This window comes from Lepidochelys olivacea (assembly GCF_965140295.1).
Source record: "Lepidochelys olivacea isolate rLepOli2 genome assembly, chromosome: 3".
Classification (NCBI taxonomy): Eukaryota; Metazoa; Chordata; order Testudines; family Cheloniidae; genus Lepidochelys; species Lepidochelys olivacea.
Genome location: NC_140413.1, coordinates 178,524,090 through 178,541,546, shown reverse-complemented (window position 1 = coordinate 178,541,546; position 17,457 = coordinate 178,524,090). Strand labels below are relative to the sequence as shown.

Here is a 17,457-nt window from a genome sequence, read left to right as displayed (position 1 = left end):
GCCCCAGCTACACTCCAAATAGTTGGCTCTAACCACATTCGCAGCTTTCTCTGTCTGAAAAATTCCACCCTTGTCTCAGCCCAGAGGGTAATATTTTGGGTTTTTTTACATTTAAAGGACAATCCCTTCAGCTGTTTGAATTATACAACAGTGAAAGAGAAACAACCTGTTTGTGTATTACTACTCTTTTTGCTCCTACATAACTTCAGAACAACAAAAACAAAAACTTTATGCAGGGATAGGAATTGTGACATGTCCTTCCTTGGGCAGTACATGGGATAAAGGAACCTTACGCATCTCCCACCCTCACTCCCACAACGTAAGGGCATGTCACCATCTGGTCCAGGAGATCCAATGTTGTCAGCAAGCTGAAGTGAATCGGAGGAACCCTTATACTGGCATTTCCTGCCTTTTTGTTCAAATGTATCCAATGCATCCCATTGGTTTTTGCATAGAACATATGCAGATTATAACACATATATGTACACACACACTATTACATATAAAATACATGGTGGGGAACAACTAGGCCTGCCACATTAGTATGTTTTGCATATAAGATAAGTATACCTATAAATACTAATATGTCAGTCCTAGTTGCTCCCCACCATGTATTCTAATGTCAAAAATAGTAGGAATGACCTCTCCAACTTCAATCCAGTTTATCTATACCTATGGAAAGTTCCTATTACCAGATTGCCAAAAACAAAAAACTGTTGATGCTGACTTTTATTGTTTCTTTTTTGACCATCTCATCACACAAGGACATCATCTTGTTAGTTAAGATGCAATAGCAGTAATGTGCAGTGTTTCTTGAAAACGGGAAAGGAAGGTTTCATTTCTATACCCAGATAATGGCAAACTGATTTGAATGGCTGGTATTGGAGAAATACTGCTCCACATAACTCCTTGGAGCCTTTATACTTCCATGCACTGATAAATGATGGAAAGCTATCTGCTAGTAACCAGCCTTTTCTATACTTTTTATAACATGTAAATATGAGCAAAATACCCTACAGTACTCTGATATTAGCCAATATCATTTTATCATCTCAGCATATAACCATTTAGTCAGTTTCACGCTGAGGATCCAACTCTCTGACATTTTTTTCTAAAGCCCTGGGGATAAGAAAAACTGCACTAGTATCAGTAAGATCTCTGCAGCTCTGCATGAAACTATGACCATGACTGGGATAAAACAGCTCAGAAGAGAGAGGCCCCAAAAGCTTGGAGTCTGCTTTGACTGTAATGTACAGTACAGTAACACTGTAAATTAGCTTCAATTTTGTTTTGAATAAGACCAAACAAATCAGAACAATCCAAGTCTCTGATTTATATTATTACTGCCTTTGGCTAAAAAAGCATCATTGTGCTTCGAGTACATTGTCAGCCTACAAGCGAAATATGCTCATGTGTTTAATTTTAGTGTTTGAAAAACTAGTTTAATTAAGTATATTCTTGCCCTAATCCCCGGTCAAGAGCTCATTTTTTTAAAAAAAGTCCAATGGTATAGTGGTACAAACACCTCCTAATTTTCCCTTGGGATTAATCTCTCCTATGTGGCACAGCTCACCCTGCAGTACACGGAAAGCAGCATCCAAGTACCACTGTGTCAGAGTTTTGGAACAAGAAATGCTTATGCTCATCAGCCCTTCAGTAGAGCAATGTTATGGTTGAGCAATAAAATCCTCCAGAATTCTGATCTTGGTCTGGAAAGTGATGGGACCATTTCAACTGTATCATTTTTTTAAAAAACACCCATTTCCATGCCCAGCACAAAGATAAGCTCCTGAGAATACGGAATAAGCTAGAAACCACCTGGTGACCTAGAGATCTTGAGCTGACACAGAAGAGACATTGTCAGAATGGACAGAGAAGTTCCAGAATGACACATATAGGTCACACAGAGGGACCAGACCTGACATGGACTCAAGCAGGAACACACCCAGAACACTCATTGTGTACATGCCCAGTATACTCATTCATTTTAGCCCTGGATTCGTATGGTAGGTGGACACATTCAGATCAGACCACCCTTGGGACCTTGTATCTCCTGCACCTAAAATCATAGGTAAAAAGCACAGCCACATCTCTTCCTCTGGACTCATTTTGGATCGAATATATGGACAAAAGTTGAACCAACACAAGGCCAGTTTAGTCGTCCAGATCTCAGTAACACACAAGACCATGACTTTCCAGGTTTAAGGGTCTTCATCCATGACCAAAAGCCTGGGTAACAGCAGTCTTATTAAGAAGAGGCCAGTTGACATTAATCATATATTTGGATGGCTACCAGCCATTGCTGGGAGACAAAGCCCTGAACAAGAACAATAGGACAGATCCAAACTTTGACTGACTTATCCATTCCTGAGAAGTGGCCTTTTTTCACCTAGCCATGCTATATGAGTTATGACAAGTACCAGAAAGTCTCCCATTTCAGGGCTAGCCACTGGTTAATGATGCACATCAATGATGTCCCTGCTACTTCCCCATGTTCCATATTTTTAATATTACAATTGAAGCACACACAAATATAAACCTACGAATAAACTATCAGCTCCCCCAAGAACAAAACTTCCATAACTTGTGACAGTCTCTGGCCGCTCTCTAACATGCACAGGTAAATTCTGATGTGTCCATTTGTAAGAGGCCTTTGAAAAGACAGCACACAAAAGTGGCAATCCCCAAGTATCATCCCCAATTACATTGTTCAACAGAGTGCCTCACAGAGAGAAAATGTGCTGTCTCAAATCTAAAAGCACTGAAAGTTCCAGGAGGGAAAAAGATTCAAAAACAAAGCACTGCTATGTATTAATGTGAAAAAGCATGTGTGCGTCTGAGTGTGAAAGAGAGACAAAAGACAGACATTATCAGCTGGATAATCCAGGGATGCCAGAAATACAGGACATATTTTGTTTCACATTACAATTGCTTTGGTGTGAAAAATAAAATAAAATAAAATAACCCACAAATAAAAAAATACACTGAACAGAACAATGCTTTCAAAAGAGAGGCAGAGAAAATACACACCTGTCCAGATTCAAACGCTTAGGTGCATCTGTTGGGGTTGTGTGTCACCACAATGTCCAACAAGGGCATCAGTCGGGGGAGGAGCAGGGGAATCTTGTTCCTCAGCAATGATTAAAAAATTAACTATCCAGAAAGCAGATTAAACTGACTTCCCATCTTTAAACCCTTCCATACATTTCCTTACCATTTTGAAGCTCTGAGTAGCTTTTGTTTCCACAGTCCGTAATACTTCTCGCAGGTCCCTCATTCCTTTCACGATGTTTCTAACAGGAAGGCAAAAACAGCATGTTTAAACCAGACTCCTTGTGATGCACATCTGCTATGCAACAAACTGTCTTTTTAAAAGAAGAGAAAATAAAAAGGATAATCTCTCCAAAGTTAGGCTAACGACATAAAGCAAGTCACTCTGAGGCATAGGAAAAACAATGGCACTCTGAATGAAGCAATCTCGTTAGCATGCCTATCCCAGATGGCTTCCTATGAGAAAATCACATTCACATTTGAAGAACAGAGGAAACATTTGGAAGCCTTTCATGGATCATATTTATAAAGCAGATGCTGCTCCTCTTTTTATGTACACACTGTACTGGTTTGTATTAAACTGAGCTTGCGTGATGTTCTTAAATGACTATTCCTTTTTGGTTACGTTTAAATGTTGTATCACTGAGAGTAGGTAGGGTGAGGGGGTTAGAGCTTGTCTATCCTGGAAACTTTTACCAGTGATTCCAGTAAAATTATACCTCTATAGTTAAACTGCTGTAGTTATACTGGTGTAACTCTCCATGTGAATATGCTGATTCCTGAAGAAGAGTGGCTTTCCCCCTGGTTCCAAAGTGACATAAGTTAAAGAAAAAGGTATATTTATACTGGAGTAAGAGTGATCATGTGGGCAGTTATGCTAGTCTAACTAAAGCAGTTTAAATTCACATTTTAGCTTATATTGGTATAACTTTCCTGTATAGGTAAACCCTACACTCGTTGAAACAAAGAGAAAGAAGAGCTGGGCACCTACAGCAAGACTTTTTCTATGAACGTTTCGTTGAATTTTAAAGCTCATTGGCTTCAAATGTGTTCCCGCTCCTTCCCTGTTACGTTCCACAAACATTTTAACAAAGAAGTTTAATGGCAGAAATGTTTGAAGAAATAGCAACATGTTAACATCTATCAAAAGATATTTGTGGGAAACAAATTACATATTTGTAACCATGGGCGTTCACACTAAAAACTTCATTTGAGGAGATGTGCTCGTCCAATGAGGGAACAGAACCACACTGCATGACCTTCTGTCCAATCAATACTAATCATCATATTTCAAATTTCAAATAATGAATTCTCACAATGATCTGCTCACAGACAATTTACAGACAGAAATCATTTTGAACAAATGGAGGTGTAAAAAAAATCACATGCTGCTCAGAGACCATAAAAAAAAGAAGTGAAATATTTTGAGCAAGTTATTTGCTGTGAATTATTCGTTCCCCTCTAAACAGAAAATATGGTTTGGGTTTGTCAGGGACAGGAAGCTTCAGGAAGTTTCTAACTCTGGCCTTAATCTTGCAATGAGCTCTCCAGATGCAGGAGCAGGACCTTAGTCTGCCTTTTTGAGGGTCAGAGCAAGAATGGAATTCAATAAAAGCTTATACTTTTTAAACACACACGGAGGTAAATCTGACGCAGTATGTGTGAAAGCAGTAAGTGTGCAAAATGACCAAAGATTCTGTTTGGCTGCTTTTTGTTTTACCTCACATCAAATAGCATTCTGCACCCACACCAAAAAATATAACAAAAAGCTTAACAAGCAAATCTCATGATAGGATTGGTGTTTACCAGTCCAGGAAAGCACTTGAGTACACACCTAAGCATATGAGAAGTCCCACTGACTTCACTGGGGTTAGTCTCATGTAAGTATATGCTTCAGTAATTTCCTTGATCGGGGCGAAGAAAAGTTAACAAAAACAAATAAAAAAAAAAAGACTGTAAGCAGTGCTATTTTTGCCTGAGAATGGATGGACGTAGAGATGCGTATTGAGTTAATGGCTGACTTGGATTTAGCCACAAAGATGGCAATATTTTACTCCAGAATAGACATTTGAATGGCCATTTTAAAGAATGTTTTATGACTATTTGTGAACAATTTAACAAAGAAAAATGTTGAAAAGTTATGGGTGTACTGGGGCTTTGATGTATTATGGCTTATATTGGATACCAATGAAGCCCTATTTAATAACACAACACACTTTGGCTAGTGCAATAAACTCAGGACAGACAGCTGCAAGGGCAGGGTAGAAAACAGTCCCAGAAGGTTAAAAGGCCCTCCCCTCCCTATCAACTGAGGAGGGGTGACTACAGGTCAATCAGGTTCTGCTGAGAAGGGGTCACCAGAGACCAATTAGGATCAGCTGAGAGGGAGTTATGTTATACCAATAAAATAAAAACCAGCAGGATCTTATTAAAGGGGAAAAGGCAAAATACCACATTTATTGTGAATATAGAAAGAATCATAGTAAGTAGTTAGTTATAGCTATAACATTCCATTCAATCTCATATTTATTCACACATACATTCATTCATACGAACACACACACACAGGTTCTGCAAGGTTGTTATCATAGTTACCAGCCTTAGAGTTGCTCATGCCAAGCCACTGGCCAGGTGGCCTGGACATGAGGAGGGAGCAGGGCCTTGTCAGATGCACATCTGGTGCTCCTGGAAGTTGGTTTGCAGAATCAGACCCCAAAGTTCTCACTTTCCAGAGTCCATTTTTATAGAAATTTCTTCCTATGCCAGTCTATGGGAATTGCTTCATCATGCTGTTGCTGAATCAATCAGCAGATAGCACATTCCTGACGGCTCCGTGCTGCCAGATGTTATCTTGTTCTTTGGTTCTCCCAGTCTTGAGGCTGTTGAGTGGATTCCAGTCTGCCCTCCAGGGGTCATCTAGTTATTTCCACTTGAAGCCTTCTTCAGCCGATGGACACTGGATTCTTAGGTTGGCACCTCCCTGATCATTCAGTTATTATCCACACCAAGCATCCATCCACATACATCCTCTATCTCTATTTTAATCACAATTGTTAATACAACAAAAGGGAGGGGAGTCTCTGGGTGCTGTTTCTGTTGTTACAGAGTATTGCTTTGAGTCTCTCTCTGTGTGAATTGCTTTGAGAACAGACTCTGTACTAACGCAATTAGCAGCTTGCAAGTTTCACACATAGAGGGAGAGAAACAGTACCAAAAACCAAGAGACCTCTTAATTAGTAATACCCTGGAATTTAAACTATGGGGAATCAAACTCATTTGTGATTTTAATACATAACTTCTTTAATATGATCCAACAGTTACCTGAGGGCAATTAGGATCAGCTGATTCCAGGGCTGCATGAGACCTTTTTAAACCTTCCCCTGCCAACAACATCACAGTGTGAGAGGGAGCCCAGGTTGGTGGGACAGAGGGCTCAGCAGTCCCACAGTCCAGGCTGCACCTAGGAACCCCATCACAACTGTATCCAATTAAAATTACAGGGCAAATTTAGACAGACAGTATGTTATGAACCAAACTGGAATCTGGCCAGGTCACTCAGATCAGAGGTTTTCATTCAGGGATATACCTACCCCCTGGAAGTACGTAGAGGTCTTCCACGGAGTACATCAACTCATCTAGATATTTTATTAGTTTTACAACAGGCTACATAAAAAGCACTACCAAAGTCAGCACAAACTAAAATTTCATACGGACAAAATGAGAAAGCAAGCAATTTTTCAGTAGTAGTGTGCTGTGACACTTTTGTATTTTTACGTCTAATTTTGTAAACAAGTCGTTTTTAAGTGAGGTGAATCTTGAGGTATGCAAGACAAATCAGACTCCAAAAAGGGGTACAGTAGTCTGGAAAGGTTGACAACCAATGACCTAGTCAGTGGCTTTAAACCGTTTCAGATTACTGTACCCCTTTAAGGAGTCTGACTTGCCTTGCATGCCCCCAACTTTCACCTCACTTAAAAACGCCTTACGAACAAAATCAGACATAAAAATACACAAGTGTCACAGCACACTACTACTGAAAAATTGCTTACTTTCTCATTTTTACCATATAATTATAAATCAATTGGAATATAAATATTGAACTTACATTTCAGTGTATAGTATATAGACCAATATAAACAAGTAATTGTCTGCATGAAATTTTAGTTTATCCTGAGTTCGCTAGTGCTTTTTATGTAGCCTGTTGTAAAACTAGCAAATGTCTAGATGAGTTGATATATCCCCCGGAAGACCTCTGAATACCCCCAGGGGTACATGTAACAGTGGTTGAGAACTTAGTCCTAGATTAACACCCATCCTGCAGCAAAAAGTGCCATCGGAGTTTTATTGACAGCAAGTCATCAGGATCTCATTTTTACATCTTATTCAGTAGCAGCACATCACAGTTGTCTATAACAGATGGAAGCGTTCACCATGAGATGAGTGCATTACAGAAAACTTCTCATTGTCACTCCTCTTGGGTACAGTTTTACCTGCTTAAACTGTGTGCAGCTGGTGCCTTTTGGCAGGACATCTGGCTACAGTATCAGACAGTATCAGCTGTGTACCCCCTAGATTGGGACACTATAAAAACACTGGCAACAACCACCTAAAAAACAGTCTCAAATATTGGCTGGATACAGTCCAAGGAGCACAACAAGCTGTAGAACAGCGAATAATGAATCAAGCATTTGATGAGAGCAGTGATATTAGGGCAATGGCAAGTAGGAAACCAAGTAATGGTTAAAAATAAACCAGAACCTAAAAAAGAAGTATGCAAGATATTAGATTGCAATTCCTAGAGGACAGCTTGCTTACTTACCAGTTTTCATTAGTAGATAAGAACTGGATAAGTTCTTGGAGGATAGGCCCATGAATGGCTATTAGCCAGGATGGGCAGGGATGGTGTCCGTAGCCTCTGTTTGCCAGAAGCTGGAAATGGGTGACAGAGGATGGATCAGTAGATGATTACCTGTTCTGTTCCTTCCCTCTGGGGCACCTGGCATTGGCCACTGTTGGAAGACAGGATACTGGGCTAGATGGAACTTTGGTCTGACCCAGTATGGCCGTTCTTACGTTCAGAGAGGGATTTTCAAAAGCACTCAGCACTGACCTAACTCTGCTTCATGGAAGTCAATGGTAAAACTCCCACTGAAGTTCTGTCTACACTATGCTGTGGGATCTGAAACGTCCAAGGCTGAAGCACAATTTGGGGATAATGTTATAATACAGTTTGAGCCAGTCCACAGAGCAAAATCAAAGTGTGTTTCACAATGTTCAAGAACTGCCCCATGGCACCGCGGCTCTGGATAATATATAAAGGACTATACTACAGAACGAATTGGACATGGGCGAGGCCTTTCCTGGGATACAGGATTAGGGAGGTAAATAAATGAGCAGGCTGGAGGCAGAATGGCTGTACTAGGTAAAATAAAGGGGAACATATAGGAAACCATTTACAGTGGACAAGATAAGAAAGGATAAATTAAGCCTTGAACAAAAGATGATGTAAAGAGTAAGTTGTTCACGGATAGTGTGTGCACAGACACAGCATGGGACTGTTTCCTACAAAGTGCCCAGCCAATCCCAAAACGTGTAATGCAATGTATAGTAAATGCAATGTAATGTGTAAATGCATATAAAGGAAGTGGTTTGCTGTGCACCTCTGGATGTGTGGTACACCTTAGACCAGGGACGGCCAACCTGAGCTGGAGAAGGAGCCAGAATTTACCAATGTACATTGCCAAAGAGCCACAGTAATACGTCAGCAGCCCCCCCATCAGCTCCCACCACTGCCCCACTCCCAGTGCCTCCCACCCACCAGCAGCCCCGCCAATCAGCACCTCCCCGTCCCTCCCGATCAACTGTTTTGTAGAGGGCAGGAGGCTCTGGGGGAGAAGGGGAGGAGCAAGGGCACGGCAGGCTCTGGGGAGGGGTGGAGTAGGGGCAGAGCCTGTGACAGAGCCTGAGATTGAGCAGCGAGCACCCCCCGACACACTGGAAAGTTGGCGCCTGTAGCCCCAGCCCCAGAGTCGGTGCCTATCCAAGGAACCGCATATGGCTCCAGAGTCACAGGTTGGCCAACCCTGCCTTATGCCAACCCCCTACACTTGAATCTGATCAACTCAGTGTCGTTTTTCTGTATACCAAATAAAGGAACCTGAATGACGACACCGGAGTCCAACTGAGTTCTTGGGGAAACTACTGGAATAGGTCTCAGGGGAACCCCTATGCAGGAGGTAAAATCAGCTTTTTTCAAAGCTGCCCAGTGGATTTGGGTGTCCAATTAGTTGAATCTGGAAAGTCTTAGCCGAAACAGGCTCAGGCGAGGCCCTGCTAGGGATTTTACCAAACCTTCCCAACAGTGCTACAGCACGAGGGTAGCTCCATCAGCGCTACTAGTAACAGTGGGATGCTGGCGTAGACCAGCCAGAGCCACTTTTACCACCATATTATTTGACCCTGTTCAGAGCAGATCATGGGGACACAGCGACAGAAATACCAGCAGACAGTCTACACGAGCACTTTGACCAATGGAGTTACACTTGTGCTAGAACAGTGGTGGAGCTTCACAGAAACTGCAGTGCAGACAAGGCCCAACAGGCTACTTCCCTTGCGTAGCCAGCAACCTCGTTTGTGAACACGGTGACACCATGACTGCAACGATGCTCCAGGTTTGATTTTAGCTACGTCTGAACACGGTTTAGGATACAATTAAAATGATAACAACCCCTTACACTTTCGTAGCATCTCCCACCAAGGATCTCAAAGCACTTTAAACACACTCATGAATTTACCCTGACAGCACCCCTGTCATGTAGGGAAGTATTATTGCCAGTGTTCAAATGGGGAAACTGAAGTAGAGAGATTAAGTGACTTGCCCGAGTCTGTGGCAGACGCAGAAACGGACATCATGTTTTCTAAGTTCTAGTTCTATGACTTAACCACTAGACCAACAATAATCACAAACAAGTGTGGAGCAGAGCTAAATGAAGAATGGATTTTTAAGTTCACTAGTCATTCTGAAAAAAAAAAAAACGGAAATCTTTTTTTGGGGGGGGGGTCAACTGAAAATGATTGTTTTTTTAAACGTTCAGTGAATCAAGAAGTATAAAAAATAAAATTTGACTTGGGCAGAAACTAAACATTTTATTTTGACCTGATTCTTTTCTTTTCTATTTAAATTTTGAGCATTTTGACAAAAGCCAAGGAGGCCTAGATTTACATATAGCGCCGTGAGGGAAACAAGGAAGAAAAGAGCATGAGGCATTGCCTTATAAAACTTTTAGCCCAGTGGCTAGGGTAGTCTCTGGGGTTGTGGGAGACCCAGGGTCAATTCCTCCTTCTGCCGAGTGTGAAGAAGGGATTTGAATTTGGGTCCCCCACATTATAGAAAGGTGTCCTATTCGCTGGGCTATGGATTATTCTGCTGGGGGGTCTCCCTGTCTCTCCTGTTGAGGCTGTTGCACTTTTTATAAATAAGTGAACAGTCATTGGAGCAGGGACTTGAACTTCAGTCTACCACATCTTCGGTGGGTGCCCTAACTACCAGACTACAGAGCCATTCTCAGGCTCTTTCCCTGGTCCAATTACTATTCATTGTCATTATGAATGACTCCCATTGACCTCAATGGGCTTTGGGTCAGGCTTTAGGAAATAATGTCACTTAAGAGCCTAAGCATGTTTACTGTGAAAAGACGGCAATGTGATCACAACAGCATAATGCAAAAATGTTGCTTGTTTTCATTCCTATTAATGAGCCTTGTTTTCAGTACCCCATTGGTTTCAATAGGAAGTTAGTCTGTGTAAGGAGCTTTGAAAAAGATCCAGTGGGGGCTTGGAGAAAAAAAGTTAAAATGGGGGATATACAGGTGAAAAGTCCTGTTTTAAAGGAAACTAGCACATTTTCATGTTTGTTCTCCTGTGCAGCAAGATGTAGAATTATAAATCCCTGCTCCAAAGGGAGCTGAGCTGTTGTAACACATGCAGGGGCCAGGGAAAGCAGTCTGAAGTGAGGCTGCTTCTTAAAACTGTTTTGTTGTGTAGAGTCCTCTCTTAAGTTGTACACAAACCTTTGAAATCTTGCATCAAGGTTCTTGCTTAATATGAACATTCATCTACCACTGTATCCACATTGGACCCACTGCAGTTACGGTTTCAATGTAGAAATCACTGGAGTTACTCATGGAGTAAAAAGAAAAGGAGTACTTGTGGCACCTTAGAGACTAACCAATTTATTTGAGCATGAGCTTTCGTGAGCTACAGCTCACTTCATCTGTAGCTCACGAAAGCTCATGCTCAAATAAATTGGTTAGTCTCTAAGGTGCCACAAGTACTCCTTTTCTTTTTGTGAATACAGACTAAAACGGCTGTTACTCTGAAACCTGTCATGGAGTAAAGCAATGCGAGTCAGGGTAGCAGAATCATGCCCTTAAAATAAAATGTCTTTGAATTTTATAAAATGATTCAGCAAAGGAACTTGGACTTACAAATACCCCCAAGGGCCCAAAAAGTCCCGGGCAGTGCTAGTCCAATTCAAAGGGGAGTCATGAAAAAGACAACATTTGAAAACTTCCCAGTTTAGTTCAGTGTTAAGTTTCAGACCTTGACACCTACACTGGTCAATAACAGGTGGACTTAAATACAACAACCATAAAACAAGCACAAAGAAAAAAGCTACTTAGATCTGCTCAGAAATGAGTGTAACAAGAACAACTCAGGACATGATTTGTTAGTCCCATTCTCCTATTCCCCTTTTGTCTCGATTGGTCTGTTTTAAGAGTCAGTCCTGAAAAGATTTACTAGAGGGTGCAGGCATGAATTATAGACCTCAAACACTCATCCCACTTAAGAATCCACTAGTGTGCATTCATGCTAAGGCCTAATGAACTCACTGAGACTCTGCATAAGTGCAGGAGTCAGCTCCAGCACATTCTGATGCAGGATCAAGGCCTCAGACTGTAAATGATTTAGGGCAGGAACAGTGCTTATATGTCTTTAAAAGCACCATTCACATATATGGTGCTATATAACAATATTAGTAATGAAGAAGAATGCACAGCATTGTACCAAATTTCAGAATGATTTCTATTTGTAATACTTTTTTTTAAATCTGTTCAACAGCAGTGGGAATGCTGTTTAAACAAAGGAGAAAGCCAAACAACAAGGCACTGTGAATGAGATCCATTACTGTACTTCTAAGCTGTCATTCATTATTTTGTTGAATTTGTGAGAAAACAGGTCTGACACTTTCCTTTGAAGAGAGAGCTAGCTATATATTTTAAATGCTGTATCTACTTAGTTATAAACAGAGAGCATATTCTCACATCTAGCCAACTGCTTCAGACTACTACATCATGCCACAATCTTTCTCTTAAATTCTTAAAAACATGCATCCTATTTCACGTTCTGAAGAATGTTCCTGGGGTGGAAGAAATGTATAGTTAACAATAATACTTATACAGTGCCTTACCTGAGACAAGCTTAAAAATTTTAAAATTAAAAGCAAAGATCTAGAATGAGAGGTAAAGTGACCTATCACCAGATAGTCTTCTCCTACGTTTAGCATTATATTATGTCTTCTCAGAAAGGCTTGATTGTAGATAAGTGTTTAAGAAAAGAACTGAGAGATTAAATCCATCTTTCAGTTGGCTAATTCATAGAATCATAGAAGATTAGGGTTGGAAGAGACCTAAGGAGGTCATTGAGTCCAATCCCCTGCTCAAAGCAGGACCAACACCAACCAAATAATCCCAGCCAGGGCTTTGTCAAGTCGGGCTTTAAAAACCTCTAAGGATGGAGATTCCACCACCTCCTTAGGTAACCTATTTCAGTGCTTCACCCCCCTTCTAGTGAAACAGTGTTTCCTAATATCCAACCTAGACCTGCCTCACTGAGACCATTGCTTCTTGTTCTGTCATCTGCCCCCACTGAGAACAGCCTAGCTCCATCTTCTTTGGAACCCCCCTTCACGTAGTTGAAGGCTGCTATCAAATCCCCCTACACTCTTCTCTTCTGCAGACTAAATAACCACAGTTCCCTCAGCCTCTCCTTGTAAGTCAGGTGCCCCAGCCCGCTAATCATTTTCGTTGCCCTCCGCTGGATTCTCTCCAATTTGTCCACATCCCTTCTGTAGTGGGGGGACCAAAACTGGATGCAGTACTCCAGGTGTGGCCTCACCAGTGCTGAATAGAGGGGAATAATCACTTCCCTCGATCTGCAGGCAATGTTCCTACTAATACAGCCCAATATGCTGTTGGCCTGCTTGGCAACAAGGGAACACTGCTGACTCATATCCAGCTTCTCGTCCACTGTAATCCCCAGGTCCTTTTCTGCAGAACTGCTGCTTAGCCAGTGGGTCCCCAGCCTGTAGCAGTGCATGGGATTCTTCCATCATAAGTGCAAGACTCTGCACTTGTCCTTGTTGAACCTGATCAGATTTCTTTTGACCCAATCCTCCAATTTGTCTAGGTCACTCTGGACTCTATCCCTACCCTCCAGTATATCTACCTCTCCTGCAAGCTTAGTGTCATCCGCAAACTTGCTGATGGTGCAATCCATCCCATCATCCAGATCATTAATAAAGATGTTGAACAAAACCAGCACCAGCACAGACCCCCTGGGACACTCCGCTGGATACTGGCTGCCAACTAGACATTGAGCCATTGATCACTACCCGCTGAGCCTGACAATCTAGCCAGCTTTCTATCCACCTTATAGTCCATTCATCCAATCCATACTTTTTTAACTTGCTGGCAAAAATACTGTGGGAGACCGTATCAAAAGCTTTGCTAAAGTCAAGATATATCACAACCTCCGCTTTCCCCATATCCACAGAGCCAGTTATCTCATCATAGAAGGCAATCAGATTGGTCAGGCATGACTTGCCCTTGGTGAATCCATGCCGACTGTTCCTGATCACCTTTCTCTCCTCCAAGTGCTTCAAAATGGATTCCTTGAGGACCTGCTCCATGATTTTGCTGGGGACTGAAGTGACACTGACCGGTCTGTAGTTCCCTGGGTTCTCCTTGTTCCCTTTTTAAAATATGGACAGTATATTTGCCTTTTTCCAATCATCCAGGACCTCCCCCAATCGCCACAAGTTTTCAAAGATAAAGGCCAATGGCTCTGCAAGCACATCAGCCAACTCCCTCAGCACCCTTGGATGCATTAGATCTGGACCCATGGACTTGTGCATGTCCAGCTTTTCTAAATAGTCCTTAACCTGTTCTTTCACCACTGAGGGCTGCTCACCTCCTCCCCCTAACGGTCTGCCCAGTGCAGCAGTCTGGGAGCTGACCTGGTCTGTGAAGACCGAAGCAAAAAAAGCATTGAGTACTTCAGCTTTTTCCACATCCACATCTGTCACTAGGTTGCCTCCCCCATTCAGTAAGCATCCCACACTTTCCCTGACCTTCTTCTTATTGCTAATATACCTGTAGAAACCCTTCTTGTTACCCTTCACATCTCTTGCTAGCTGCAACACCAGTTGTGCTTTGGCCTTCCTGATTACACTCCCGCATGTTCTAGCAATATTTTTATACTCCTCCCTAGTCATCTGTCCAAATTTCCAGTTCTTGTAAGCTTCCTTTTTGAGTTTAAGCTCACCGAAGATTTAACTGTTAAGCCAAGCTGGTCGCCTGATATATTTGTTATTCTTTCTGCACATCAGGATGGATTGTTCCTGCGCCCTCAATAAGGCTTCTTTAAAATACAGCTAGCTCTCCTTCAGTGGTTCTCAATCATTTCCGCACCTGGACCACATCTAGCTTGCACCTCCCCTTCCTGTTTAGCAATATGGGTAGAGCAGGGTGATCAAAATCTGTTTGGAATCTCAAGCTGAGAGCTCCTGGCCCTAATCCATCATAAAAACTGACTGGTTCCTGGGAACAGGATATTTCCTCTAGGAGAATTCAATGGAAAATATTTCTCCTTTTATATGAGGGAGAAGATAAACATACATAAGAACAGCCATACTGGGTCAGACCAAAGGTCCATCTAGCCCAGTATCCTGTCTTCTGACAGTGGCCAATGCCAGGTGTCCCAGAGGGAATGAACAGAACAGGTAATCACCAAGTAATCCATCCTCTGTCGCCCATTCCCAGCTTCTGGCAAACAGAGGCTAGGGACACCATTGATGAACCTATCCTTGATGAACTCATTTAGTTCTTTTTTGAACCCTGTTACAGTCTTGGCCTTCACAACATCCTCTGGCAAGGAGTGCACAACTAGGAAAGTTATGACCATTAAAAGAAATGTGTTCAGTGGTTAGTGCCAGGGTTTAACAGCAACTGAAGCTTGTATTTGGCACTGAGCAGCACCGGAGAGGTATTAAAAGCTATACAATTTGTTGTGACACAAAGGCACAACAGGACAAAAGAACCCTAGTCAGAAGGAGAGTGGGTCATGTTCTTGCTCGAATGGCTGCTGAGGCTGCTTCAGAGAGAACCTTCCATGATTGTGAAGAATAAAGGAGCACACGTAGAACAGTGTGATCGGGCATTCTGTGAGACAGCCAGGAATAATGTCAAAAAGAGCAGTTATGGAGCCAAGTGAGCACTACCATATATTTAAGTAAGCCATTTGGGTCTTAGAATCAGTGAGATGAAATGGTCTAGATTACACCCTCTCCCCACTCTCCCATTGACTGTGTTTATATATTACGCATGCAAATGCACAGAGTGGTGGATCCTCAATTATCTTGCATTAGCCATCTACAGAAATGTGACCATTCAGAAACAAAACCTCTCGAAGGATGGATGACAGCAGAGTTGAGAAAACCACAGGCTGATGCGGGAAAGAGTGGCTTGAGGAAGGGGTAATACCCGCTTCAGACGGGAAAAGGTGTGGGCTGCTCAGTGATAAAGAATATCCTTGATGAAAAGCAGCAGTTCAGCCCACATCTATACACGGCTTCGACAGTGGGTGACATTTTCAAAAGGACCTAAGTGGCTTAGGAACCTAAGTCCCACTTTCAAAAACAACTTAGGCACTTGAGATTTAAGCTCACGTCACTTTCAGGGAGTTTCAAAAATTTTTACCCTGAAAGCTTTTCTGGGCAGGCACCTTGGCCAAAGTTTTACAAAGCATCTAGTGCTTTTGGGTGCCTCTATTTTTGGATGTGCCAACCTGGGTCATCTTAAAGGAGTCTAATTTTCAGAAAGCACTTAACATCCACTTCTAAAAGTCAGGCCCTTTTAAGAGGTCTTAAGTTGGACATCCAAAAATGGAGGCATCCAAAATCACTAGTCACTTTGGAAAATCCTGTCCCTTCTCTTTTTATTTGCCTGCAAAACACCTAGCACACTTCTGGTGCCACATAAATAACATCATAATAATAAATCATTAAGATGAGAACAGGACTCAGGAGAGGTCTCTATGCCCTGTGGAAATATTTATAGTTTTGATTGCAAATCCTGCACATTAGCATAAAGAAACCACTCGTGGAATAAGCTAAACTAAAAGCCAGTCTTACTATGATCCTTATCTCCATGCACATATTTCCCTAAAAATTAAATAGTCTTTCTCACTAACATCTGCACAACAGGCTGCTTCCCACACTGAGGCAGCACCTGCCTGGTTGTACTTTGCATCAGCAGAATATCAATGATGCTTACTGAAATAATACAAGAAAGCTCTTTTGTGACTCAGAAGGGCAGACAACTGCAAGAGATTTTCCTTCACTGATACAATATTTTAATTAAATGCACACCAAGAACACAGGGGCTTCCCACAGCTGCAGGCCTTGCTGGTCACTACAGCTGGCTCTTTAACATCTGAAAGGGAGAATGGATCTTTGTTTTGTTAGTTACAGGCTCGCCTTTCACTGTACATTTTAGGAGAGAGGGCTCTCCTGGCCATAATCTGGCATGTTGCCAATGTGAGCAAACAGAGGCAGTAGAACAATGTGCATATCCTCAATTCAGCTGTCTGGCTAGACATTAGACAGCTCTGCTAATTAGAATCAAACGCTTGTGATTCCATAGAATGCATGCGCCAGAGGGAAATGACATCCTGCCATATAGGGCTCTTTGGGCTTTTGTCTTTCTGGGCTGATTTCCTAATTCCACCATGCTGAATGCAACACATAGAATTTCTTTGAGGCATGCAACATCAGGTGGAGAAACCAGGGGTTATATAATATATACACATCTGACAAAGCCTCTTCTCCCTTCTTTTTTAATTTACCCCAAGAGCGTGTTGAGAGTTCTGCTTATGCCCTCCTGTGGTAAAAAAATGAAATTATTAATACTAGCCATGGGTAAATGAGCTATGGATTCTCATACAATTTTTTTCCCCACTAGTCCTTTAACTTCTTGGCTTTAATTCCTGATTTGCACTGGTATAAGTGAGAGGGGAATCAGACTGTGTGTGTTTATTACTGTTCTGACCCTAGGGTTTTATGGTAAA

The 17,457-nt window shown here is 41.9% G+C and overlaps 1 protein-coding gene across 3 annotated transcripts in view; it reads right to left on the bottom strand.

Moving 5' to 3' along the window:
- Positions 1–17,457, bottom strand: part of TTC7A (tetratricopeptide repeat domain 7A) — a 276,049-nt gene that overhangs the window by 215,083 nt on the left and 43,509 nt on the right. For all 3 annotated transcript variants that reach the window (XM_084622482.1, XM_084622481.1, XM_084622483.1), the window contains one exon: positions 3,215–3,293. In XM_084622482.1, the coding sequence (XP_084478608.1) occupies positions 3,215–3,293 (79 nt within the window). The remainder of the gene's footprint in view (positions 1–3,214; positions 3,294–17,457) is intronic.